General features: G+C 40.4%; 1 protein-coding gene across 2 annotated transcripts in view; it reads left to right on the plus strand.

Moving 5' to 3' along the window:
* The window catches only part of SLC35F1 (solute carrier family 35 member F1), a 416,388-nt gene that overhangs the window by 330,082 nt on the left and 73,506 nt on the right, over positions 1 to 12,800 (plus strand). For both annotated transcript variants that reach the window (XM_071218638.1, XM_004457695.5), the window contains one exon: positions 2,750 to 2,877. In XM_071218638.1, the coding sequence (XP_071074739.1) occupies positions 2,750 to 2,877 (128 nt within the window). The remainder of the gene's footprint in view (positions 1 to 2,749; positions 2,878 to 12,800) is intronic.

Raw genomic sequence — 12,800 nt, forward strand, 5'->3', positions numbered from 1 at the left:
TGTAAAATTAACTGGGACAATGACGTTGTTATATTTGTGACTTCAGAATTGCAGCTTTGAGGTTAAATATGCCATTGACCTTTTTATGTCCTATCTACAGTGGATTATGTGTAAAATGCTCAACAAATAAATTTTATCAGAGTTGACTACATTCTAACTAGAAAACAATTTCCATTTTTGAAACATGGATATTTATAGTAGGTACATTTTAAGTACCTCAATTTCAATGCTATTTAGCATTGCTTGTATTCTCAGATAATTAAATGATATTCTATATTATGTATTGACCACCCACTACACACTGTTAGATCCTAGAGATAAAGTGATAACCAAAACAATGCTGCTCTTCAAATTGTGAATAATCTAATAAGTGGTAGCATAAAGAAAACAGGTCATTATCATATAATGATATAAGTAATGGGCAATATGGGAGGACTCAGAGGGAAACCCAACCCAGTGGGGTGGTAAGAGTATCAAGGAAGGATTCCTGGTGGAGGTGTCTATGTTGGTCCTTCATTTGAAGACTAGAGGAAGAATAGTCCAAGCAAAGAATACAACACATGGAACCATACAGAGACTTTGGGCTAAGTATTCAGGTTATTTCTTTGGTATGAAGATAACTTCGCTGCTTTGTAGCTATATCTCTTTGGAATTCCTGGGGGTGGCCATGGGATATCAATGGTTTGAAAGCCCTAGATTTGATCCTCAGCCCAATTCCCTGGTCCCATCCTATGGCAATTAAATCAGAACTTCTGAAGGCTAGCTCTAGTCATTGGAATTCTTTAAAATCTCTACAGGTGATGTCAATGTACAGTCAGGTGTGAATTACTGATTTGCGAGATAAATCCTGTCAGGTGCTGATTTATCCACAATATAGGCAAGAGAGAGGCAAAATTGCTGTGCAAGGGCATTGCCCACATGAGCTGCTTGTGCAGAAATGTCCTGGGGGATCACAGCCACCAGCCATGGATCTAAGTGCAAAACCATCAGAAGCGTGACTCATATTCTGGAACCAATTCAGGAGCGATGTGGCTGAGCTGTGTGGGGGATAGGATTCAGGCAAAAGAGTAGAAAAGAGTTAGATTTTGATGGATAAGTAAGAATTAGAAAGATGAGTACAGTTCACAAGGACGAAAGACTTTTAGAGTGCCTGGTGCATAGGCTGTGAGAAGTTTGGCATAAAAAACAAGGTGATAAAACAGGATTGGCTACAGAAGGTCAAGAGACCCTTCTCTTCTTGGTACCCACTGGTCATGACCCATGCTACATTCTCTATGTAGCTGGAAAGCTTTGTGTTCACAAGTCTCCATGGGGTTGAAAAGACCATCTCAGTGTCACTAGAATAAAGTCGAAGTCTGAAATCAAAGTTTGGAGATGGGGCCAGAGGCAGGAGGGATGGTGAGTGCTTTTGAGTCTGGGTAGGTAGCCTCTAAGATGACTTCCACTGACCCGTCTGCTTGTATGTGGAATTCTCTCCTCTCAAACATGGGCTTGTTGACTCTCTCCTAAAGAATATGCTATGATAGCAGGGACAGGATGTTATTAAAAAAAAAAAGGCTGTCTTCCACTTTGGGCACTCGCTTTCTGTCTGTCTGTCTTTCTCTCTTCTCTCTTGAATTACTCACCCTGGGGAAAGCCAACTGCCATGTTTGGGGCAGACCAGCAGAGAGGCCCTTTGGAGAGGGGCCAAGGCCTGCCAACAACCGTATGAGTGAGCTTGGAAGCAAATCTCTTCCCATTTGAGCCTTCAGATAATACTGCATCCCTGGTAGACAACTTGACTGCAACTTGATTGGAGATCTTGAGCCAGAGATACTCAGCTAAACTGTATGCAGATTCTTGGCCCACAAAGACAATAATATAATAAATATTTGTTTTAAGCCACTATGTTTTGGGATAATTTGTTATGTATCAATGTACAACTAAGAGTGTCACCATTCACTTAGAGTTTCTATATATTCCACATCCCCTATAAAGAGCTCACAGGTTAGAGTGACTCCGGAGAGTCATTATTATTAGACAGCATCATCTACACTGCCTTGAAAAATAAGATTTTTTTCAGGCCTGTAATATATGTGAAAATAAGGACTGAAAGCTAGGGGATTCAAAGTCTGTTCTGAGGCTACTAGTCTGAGATGCAAGATGCTACAAATTGCAGTTGTTGGCAGCATTAAGATCTATGACTTTCTTTTCCATCTGAGAGTGGCTCCCAATTTCCGGTCTCTTCCCAGCACCCACACGCCACAAGAGTATATAGCAATGTTCAAAGCTGAAAGAGCTCTCAGGGCAGCCCTCGCGAACCTTACTATGGATCTGCTGCCACGCACAAGCCTTTTTCCACTTGGGTACCTTCTTTCCATTTCTATCTATTCTGCCACAATCCTAAAATATAGGATGATTTGGACTTCACATGTTTATGCAGCCTTTCTGGCTCACCTTCCTTTTTATTTCCACATGATGTAATTAATTTTTTTCTTCAGATGTTCATGAGAATATGCTTGGCATGGTGAACTAATGACCTGCGGAGGTCATTAAGAAAGTTAAGAAACTCTAAAGAGCCAAAATCTATAATGAACAGTATTAGTAAAAATGCATGAGACTTTGATACTTTGATTCATTTGTTCAGTTAAAGATTTGGTAAGGTTATGGTTAGAAAAGATACCGATATAAAATCTTAGAATTCTTTTTAAGTATGTAGTTTATTATGTGTCAAGAACCTAACACATTTCTTCTTAACTTCTTAACAAAGGAGAAGAAAACCTCCTCGCAATTTTACGACGAAGATGGTGGAAATATATGATCCTGGGACTCATTGACCTGGAAGCAAATTACCTGGTGGTCAAGGCTTATCAATACACAACTCTGACCAGTATCCAGGTACCGATATCTCTTTTTCTCTTCTCAACTTCCTTATTTTCCAAATGTAGTTTACTTTCAATTTATTCTCTTGTGAATCTGAATGCTAGTCTTGAAGTTTTACAATAAGAGGGGGACATTGGCTGTATAAAAAGTAATTTGAACATTATTTCCGTGTTTTATTAATATTTCTTAAGTGAAGTGTGATTGGACATCTTTTCCCTCTTTTTTATAAATGCAACACAATAACCATTTGACAATGTAGGAAAATAATTTGTGGCTTTGAATACTGCCAATAATCTGTCAGAGGAGAAATATTTCTAAGCATTAAAAAATTCATTTTAATCTTATAACTCTTTAGAATATGTTAATGGACTTTAAGTGATCAAAGTGCTTAATCTTTTCTTTTCCCTTTCTTTAATGTGTAGAGTTTGCAACCGGAAGGGTCGGGATTTTCCCTAAAGGTTTTGCATACATGCCTGCACACACATACACGATTGCCAAATCTAAATTTCGTTTTCACATTTTTTACCAGACAATTATATTTCTTGTTACACCATAGATAATATGCTTGACTATTTTGTGTCAACCTCCTATCTCTTTTCATGACAAGATTACGAATTTCATAGCCATTTGAAAACTCCAGGATAAAAACAAATCACTGTTCACTTATTAGATTTAGCTTAGATTTGGCACTTCAGTAACATTCCTGGCAGCCTATTAATTTGCTTTGAAACAACAATAACAACAATGGAGAAACAAACAAGCAAACAAAGCACCTGAATATATTTAGATTGCATCGATTGGATGGGAAACATCTGATTTCCAAACATCTGATTTCCAAAATAAACTTCAAAGTCTTTGAAATCAAAGTGATTAAAGGAGGAATTTTGGCAGGGCCATTTCCATGTACATTCTGTATTCTGAGAGCATCTGTGGAATCGGGTCCCCCATGAGGGGCACTGAAGCAGGAAGAAAGCCAGTCAGGAAGGCCTGAGCCTGCCCTCTCAAGTTAACCGTTAAAATTCCATGGCTTTTGGACTGATGTTGGAAGACATACAAGGCAATTGCTGGATGCCCAGTGAGGACCCAGAAGTAATGCACTCTACCTCCCAGCACTGCTGTTTGTTTTGTTTGTATGGAATCCTTTCTCTGCATTTTTGGAACTTTATTTACCATCTTTTATGAGCCCACTTCTCCCTGATGTGGCTTCCTACTTTTTTTTCCCCCCACCTTTTCTGCTTTGGAAAAGAAACCCTTAAGGTTTCCCAAGCATAATATATAACATTTCTTTTGGTTAAAAAAATTTTGAACATGCTCGCACCTTCTGTTCTCTATTTATCGTCAGTACTCATAGTAAGATTTTAAGCATCTTGAAAGCAGGGATTATGACTTTTTAGATTAATTTATAAATCTTTCTGGTAGAGTATCATGCATAAATTTGTATTTAAATATGAATACACCAAACATAAGTATGGTTAGTCCATTATCATAGTACTCCATTAGTTCATTACCTTTCCATCCTTTCATTAAGACCTCATTGAATCCAAGAAAACACACATGCAAGACAATCACAAATTCCAAAGGGAGAATAATTAAGCATGTATCTCTTCCTTCCCAGCAATAAAGTCATGGTGTCTCTGTATTCATTTCTCTTACAATAAAACTTAAAAATAGGGAAAAACCTTTAGGTATCTAATAGTTACACCAACAAGTCAGCATTCTGTATACAAATGAGTATTTCATAAAATAGGTGAATTTTATCATAAATGTAATTTTAAAAGCCTCTCATGTTCTCCATGAAAGAAGGTGTACATTGAAAAAAATCATGGAAACAAAAAACCATTGGTAGTGTTTTCTTTGTGTATCAACGTCAGTTATTCAGTCCGATTCAGTCTGAAATTTCCACTAGAAAAAATTCTTCTCTCTCTTTCCACTTCCCCTTTTTCTTTCTCTCCTTCTTTGATTAGAACCAGGGTATAAGAATAGGCTGTCCCCACTACAACCCCATAAACACCATACTCCCCCCACCATGCACCCTCATTTTTTATATATCCTTTTTCGTAATACTATTTCTAAAGCTGTTTCTACTACTTGAAATAGTCCTCTCTTCTCCATCCCTTACCTATTGACGTTCTATTCATTTCAAGGCATTCAGGTAGCTTTCAAATAAAAACAATAGAAATTCCAACTTAAACTTTCTTTAATAAGAAAATTTATTGATCCTCATAACTGAAAATATTTAGGTAAAGGGAAGTTTCGGGATTGTCAGCTAGATCTGTGTTCCTTCCCATCTCCCCCCTCTTCTTTCCCTTCTGCTGACTTTATCCTAAGGCTGGCTCCTTTCCTAGTACCATGAGCATTGCTAGCACACATTGGGGCTACATGTTTCTTCACTGATGCCCAGTGAGAGACAGGGAGAACACTTCCCCATAGCCACTGGACAAAGTCTCAGGCTCTTTTCTGATTGGACCACACCTATGGCCAGAGGAATGCTTTGAACTGATAGACTTAGACCTGAATTCTCTGAACCAGTACAAAATGGGATTCTGATTGGCTTAGACAAGTGTTTCTCAATAGGAGGATGATTGGCATTTTCATGGGGTTGGGTCTGTTCCTTACTTTGCAGATCATTTTATATTCTTGGTCCCTTTTCACTATATGCCAGTAGCATCTCCTAGCCTTGTAACAACCAGAAATGTCCCGATGGATTTCCAAATGCCCCCTGGCAGGTTGGTGCCATCCCTGGTTGAGAATCAGTGGCTCAGATCAATCAGCACCCACTACTGAAGTCAGTTTGAGGTCAATCCCACCCAATTTCATGCCTATCACTCATTGAGGGAGGGTGAAATGGATGGATGCTGTGGGAATAAGTGCAGTGTGTCTAAACCCAGTTTAGCTCCCACCTCACTTCAATAAAAGCCCCACAGTAAGACTATCCAAAGAAGATATACAAATAGCCAAAAAAGCACATGAAAAGATACTCAACATAATTAGCCATTAGGGAGATCACAATGAGGTACCGTTTCACACTCACTAGAATGGTTACTATTTGAAAAATGAAAAATTACAAGTGTTGGAGAGGATGTGGAAAAATAGAAACATTCATTCTTTGTTGGTGGGAATGTAAAATGTTGCAGCTTCTGTGGAAAACCATTTGACGGTTCCTCAGAAAGTTAAGTATAGAATTACCATATGACCTGGCAATCTCACTTTTAAATATATACCCAAAGAATTGAAAGCAGGGATTTGAACAGGTATTTGTACACCAATGTTCATAAAGGCATTTTTCACAATTGCCAAAAGATAGAAGCAATCCCGGTGTCCAAAAACAGATGAACAAATAAACAAAATGAGGTATATACAAACAATGGAATATTATTCAGCAGTAAAAAGGAATGAAGTTCTGATACATATGACAACATGGATGAACCTTAAAGACATCTGTTTAGTGAAATTATCCATACACAAAAGGATAAATATTGAGTGATCTCACTGATATGAAATAATTACAATAAGCCAACTCATAGAGTCAGAATCTAGAATATCAGGGGATGGGGTGGGAGTAAGGAATAGGGAGTTAACACTTAAAATGTTCCTCTTTGGTACCATGGGAAACTTTTGGTATTGGATGGTGGTGATGATAGCCACAACATTGTGGTTAGAAGGGGAAATTTTCAGCTGTATATATGTTACTAAAATAAAACTTTAAAAAACCAACATAGAACTCTACAACACAGTGAGACCTAATTTAAACCTTGCACTATAATTAATAGTAAAATTATAAAAATGTGCTTTCATCAATCATAACACAAAGTGTTAATAACAGGGCAGTATATGGGAATCCTGCTTTAACAAGATTTTTCTATAAACTCACAATTTCTTGTTTAAAAAAAGCACCTAGTAGAAAACCCAGCACATACTAGGCTTGTAATAAATCTTTGAGAATTTAATTAAATTGCATTAATTTCCAGTATTTTGTGACACAGAAACTTGAGAGCAGTTCTCTGCCTTAAATGTAGAGATTCCAGAAAGTCTACACAAGCATGGTGGAGAAAGAAAGAGAAAATGTTAGCCTCTTGGCAGTACTGGTACATAAGCCCAAAGGAGAATTACTTTCTTCTTTGATAATTCATGATTCTTCCCATGAAGAAAAGTCTCAAGTTGACTTTTTTTTGTTTTGTTTTGTTTTTTTTCAGTTGAACATTGAAAGGCAACAGCCAATTATTGGTCTCTTAAATTCTATGGGGTTTTTGTTCAAGTTGAGTGCACATGCACACATGTGTGTTTGTGAACAGAAACAAGTTATTCTTAACATTGGCCCCTGATCCTCAGGTCTGTAGTTCAACAAATATTATATACCATTACTAATCCATCCTGCCACTTCTTTCAAATTAGCTGTTTGATACTTAGTGCTGCATTCTATGAAAAAGTTAAATTTACTTTAATTCCATAGTAAGGCAGAAAAATAACAATTCTACTGAAATATCATCTGGTCTTAATTGTAACCATTTTGCTACCTACAATAAATAAACCTATAAATAACATTAAATGGTCAGAAGCAAAGGCTTTTGTTCTGGGAACTATGACTTTCTCCTGTATGGGTAATTTAATTCTCTTTACTGATTGCAAATGGGTGGAACTGTCAAGGACCTGTAACGATTTCCCCTTGTTTCTAGAAATAATAATTGAGCACATAATATGTGCTCAGCCTCTAGGTATTACTCACATTAATCAATAAGGAAAATACATTTATTAAGCACCTCAGAAATGCTCTAGTTACTGTAGATGATGTAAAGAGAAATGAATCAGCCTTGCCCTCCAGGAGTTGCTGAACTAATAAAGTGGATAATAGGCACAGTCTAAAGATAGTAAAGCCAAATATGGCAAGAAAATAGATGCTAGTGCTACCGTTTTCAAATGAGGCAAGGATGATGCTCACTAGCAAGGGCCAGAAAGTGCCTATTGAAATGAGTCTATAAGACTGGGTAAAATGTGGAGAGGAAATAGTGGGTATAGCTTTGCATATGTAATGAACTGAGAGAAAGAGGCCCACAGGGGGCAGAAACCTTGAGGAATATGACTGGAGAACAATGGGCAATGCAGTTCAACTCAGTCATTTTTTTAAAAATTGCTGGAAACATTGTGTGTTCAAGACACTACATTAGGGAAGTGGACTTGGTTCAATGGATAGAGTGTCCACCTACCACATGGGAGGTCCATGGTTCAAACCCAGGACCTCCTTGACCCGTGTGGAGCTGGCCCATACTCAGTGCCAATGTGTGCGAGGAGTACCATGCCACGCAGGGGTGTCCCCAGCATAGGGGACCCCCATGCACAAGGAATGCACCCCATATAGAGAGCCGCCCAGCATGAAAGAGAGGCCAGCCTGCCCAAGAGTAGTACCGCACACACAGAGAGCTGATGCAGCAAGATGACACAACAAAAAAGAGACACAGATTCCCAGGCCGCTGATGAGAATAGAAGCGGACACAGAAGAACAGACAGCAAATGGACACAGAGAGCAGAGGGAAGAAATAAGTAAGTCTTAAAAAAAAAAAAAAAAGACACCACATTAGGTGATAAACCCACTAGTGAGCAAAACTAGATTCTGCTTATAGTCTCATGGAGCTCCCCACCAAGTGGGGAAGGCAGCCTTTAATCAAATAATCAAACAAATGGATGAATAATTACCACTGAGGATAAGTGTTCAGAAGGAAGCAACACAGTTCTATGAGAACCTATGTCACAAAACCTCACCTAAACTGGGAGGTGGGGAAGATGTTCCCAAAGAACTGACAGTGGAGTTGAGAAGATGTAGAAAATTATTTGGGAGGAAAGGGGGTTCTGGCAGAGGACACCATGCCCAAGACCCCATGGTGGGAAAAAACATGGCAAGGGTGAAGTTCTGAAAAAGATCAGATGGCTGGGAAAGGAGAGCAAAGAGAAGAGTGGTTGTGTTTCCTGGTGACAGTACTACTTCTTTTGGGACTAAAACCTCTAGACCAGCAGAGTTTGAGTTTGCAGGGACAGGAAGAAAAATTTTCCTAGTGGGTCACTAGAGGTAATTGTGAGTGGTGCCACTCCCATTTCCACCCCTTAATTCCTGGACCCGTGGATCCTGGCTTTGGGAGAAACAGCACCATAGAGTGGATGCTGATTTAGAGCATACATAGCCTCCTGGAGAACATCACCCCAGTCCTGCAAGGTATTGCCACCTAGTTGGCACCATAATTGAGTCTTCAAAAGGCCATTCCACCATTCTATCAATCCAGCTTCTTCAGGGTGATGGGCAACATGGTAAGACCAGAGAATTCCATGGGCATATGCCCATTCCCACATATCATTTGCTGTGAAATGGATTCCTTGTTTGGAAGGAATGCTGTGTGGAATGTCATGGCAGTAGATAAGACATTCAGTATGTCCACGGATGGTAGTTTTGGAAGAAGCATTGTGTGCAGGAAATGCAAACCCATATCCAGAATATGTGTCTATTCCGGGTAAAACAAATCACTGCCCCTTCCATGGTGGAAGTGGTCCAATGTAGTCAGCCTGCCATGAGGTAGCATGCTGGTCACCTCAAGGAATGGTGCCATATCGGGAGCTGAGCATGGGTCCCTGCTGCTGACAGATTAGACAGTGGCTACAGTGCTGTAGCCAAGTCAGCTTTGGTAAGGAGAAGTCCATGTTACTGAGCCCATGCATAACCACCATCCTTACCTCTATGGCCACTTTGTTCATGAGCCCATTGGGCAATGACAGGAGAGCCTGGGGAAAGAGGCTGAGCATTAGCCACAGAGTGGGTCATCTTATCTACTTAATTATTAAAATCTTCCTCTGCTGAAGTCACCCTTTGGTGAGTATTCATATGGGACACAAATATTTTCATGTTTTTCACCCACTCAAAAAAGGTCTGTCCACATATTTCTTCCCCAGACCTCCTTGTCACCAATTTTCCAATCACATTCCTTCCAATTCCCAGACCATCCAGCCAAACCACTGGCAACAGCCCATGAGTCAGTGTACAAATGCACCTCTGGCCATTTCTTCTTCCAAGCAAAATGAACAGCCAGGTGCACTGCTCAAAGTTGTGCCCACTGGGAGGATTTGCCCTCACCACTGTCCTTCAGTGATGTCCCAGAAAGGGACTGCAGTGTTGCAGCTGTCCCTTTTCAGGTGGTACCCACATATCGTGCAGAACCATCTGTAAACCAGGCCTGAGTTTTCTCTTCCTCAGTCAATTGATTGTAAGGTATTCCCCAAGAGGCCAAAGCTTGGGCTGGGAAAGAGAAGGTAACATGGCAGGGGTGGTGACCATGGGCATTTGGGCTACTTCCTCATGTAACTTACTCGTGCCTTCAGGACCTGCTTGAGCCCTATCTCATATATACCACTTCCACTTTATTATGGAGTGCTGCTGTGCATGCCTAGCTTTATGGTTTGGTGGGTCAGACAATACTCAGCTCGTGATAGGTAACTCAGGTCTCATGGTAACTTGATGGCCCATGGTTAAGCGTTCAGTCTCTACTAATGCCCAGTAACAGGCCAAAAGCTGTTTCTCTTAGTTATCGACAGAGGATGGCAGGGCTTTGCTCCAAAATCCTAAGGGTCTGCATTGTGATTCTCCATAGGAGCCTGCCAAAGTTTCCAGACAGTATCTCTATTTGTCACTGAACCTTCCAGCACCATTGGATCTGCTGGATCATATGGCCGAAGTGGTAGTGCAGCTTGCACAGCAGCCTGGACCTGACACAGAGCCTCTTCTTGTTCTGGTCCCAAATCAAATCTAGCAGCTTTTCTGATCACCCAGTAAATGCGCTGGAGTAGCACACCCAAATGAGGAAAGTGTTGTCTCCAAAATCCAGCTAAGTGTTGTGCCTCTTTTTCAGTCATAGGAGGGGCTGGATGCAACAGTTTATCCTTCACTTTAGAAGGGATATATCAACATGCCCCACACCACTGGACACCTAGAAATTTCACTGGGGTGGAAGGACCTTTTTGGATTTATCTCCCATCCTCTCTCAGGCAAATGCCTTGCCAATAAGTCTAGAGTCTTTGCTATTTCTTGCTCACTAGGTCCTAGCAACATGATATCATCAATATAGTGGACCAGTGTAATGTCTTGTGGGGGGGAGAAATGATCAAGGTTCCTGCAGACAATATTATGACATAGGGCTGGAGAGTTAATATACCCCTGAGGCAGGACAGTGAAAATATACTGCTGGCCTTGCCAGTTGAAAGCAAACTGTTTTGGGTGGTCCTTACTAATAGAAATTGAGAAAAAAGCATTTGCCAAATCAACAGCTGCATACCAGGTACCAGGCAATGAGTTGATTTGCTCAAGCAGTGATACCACATCTGGGACAGCAGCTGCAATTGGAGTCACCACCTGGGGCAGGCTGGAGGCTGGATGATACAAGCTTGACAAGGTGTGGTCTGGACAGGCAGGCCATTGCAGGCTTATCTGGTAAAGTCTCAGGGGAATTCAGGGTTCCAGTGTCTCCACCAATATTATCATCATCCCATATGTCTCCATCCCAATTCTCTGGATTCCACTCTTTTCCAATCAATGCCTTCACTTTAACTGCAGAAACCCTGGGGGGGGTGAGATTTTACTTTCCTTTGTAACTCAGCTTCTCATACCGTGAGAGTCTGAGTTTGGTCTCAGATATTTTGAGCTTGTGGCTACAGGAGACAAGATTTTCTTTTGGAGCACACATAGAAACTTTTGCATCATTCATATGGTGTTTAAGTTTCAAATTTGAAGCCTTTAACTCATCTCTTTCTTTTGTAACAGTATCCAGAGTTATCTAGGAGGAGACAGCCAACATCATTATACCATTTGACTCCACTGAACTCTGTTAAGGTGTTGAAAACACTCTCACCCAGATCCTTGTTTCTTTATAAGTGTGACAATAGGGAAATCCTGTGATGATATTTTGCATTTTTCGATTGCCAAATTGCCCCATGGACTGTTAGCAGCCTCTTCGTTACTGGACAGGGAGTCATAAGTACCCTTGAGTCCAATTACAGAAGAAAGCCAATTGCAAAACTCTCAGAACCACCTCAGACACCCCATGTTTAAGACTCTCTTCCCCAAGAACCACTCCCTATACCAAGCTGTATTAGGATTCTCTAGGGAAACAGAATCAAAAAGAGATATCTGTCAATAGTATGCGATTTTATAAGAGTCTCTCACGTGATCATGGGGATGCACAAGTCTGGGTTCCTCAGGCAGGCTGCAACCAGGGGCTCCAATGAAGTCCAGTGATGATCCTTGATGAGTTCTGGGAGATGCTGGAGGTTCCAAAGACAAGCTGGAAAATTCTCACTCAATGCTGGAATTACTTCCCCTTTTAAAGCATTCAGCTGACTGGATAAAGCATCACTCATTACTGATGGCAATCTCCCTGACTGATGTAATTGTAATCAGCTATCTATGATTTACCACTGCAGTAAAGTCAATGATGTCTACAGTCCATAAATGCCCTTGTATTACATTTAGCCTAGTGCTTGCTTGACCAAACAGCTGGGCACAATTACCTGGCCGAGTTGACACAATAGCCTAACCATCACAAATGGTTTCTCATAAAGGAATGGTGGAAGTTAGGAGCCAAAAAATTTAAGGTTGGGCCAAGCTGTAGGAGATCTTCAATGCCCAGATAAAGAGTGACTTAATTTTGTAGGTTAAAATGGTCCTGAAATTTTCTGAGGAAAGAAATAAGATTTTATCAAAGTATATATGTTTTAGCAAGAGAGCCTTCATTAAGAATTGGCAGAGCACCCAATACTCTTCTTTTTTTGATTCTGTCACTAGCAGAGATGTAGAGCAAAAGGACATGAAGAGCTCCTTTTTTTTAATCCTCTTCCCTTTCAGTTCACTCATCAAAATTGTGGATAAATGAACCAAACAATTGATACATGGTGCTTGAAAGGAAAAGTAT

This window comes from Dasypus novemcinctus, chromosome 11 (genome assembly GCF_030445035.2).
Source record: "Dasypus novemcinctus isolate mDasNov1 chromosome 11, mDasNov1.1.hap2, whole genome shotgun sequence".
NCBI classification, from domain to species: domain Eukaryota; kingdom Metazoa; phylum Chordata; class Mammalia; order Cingulata; family Dasypodidae; genus Dasypus; species Dasypus novemcinctus.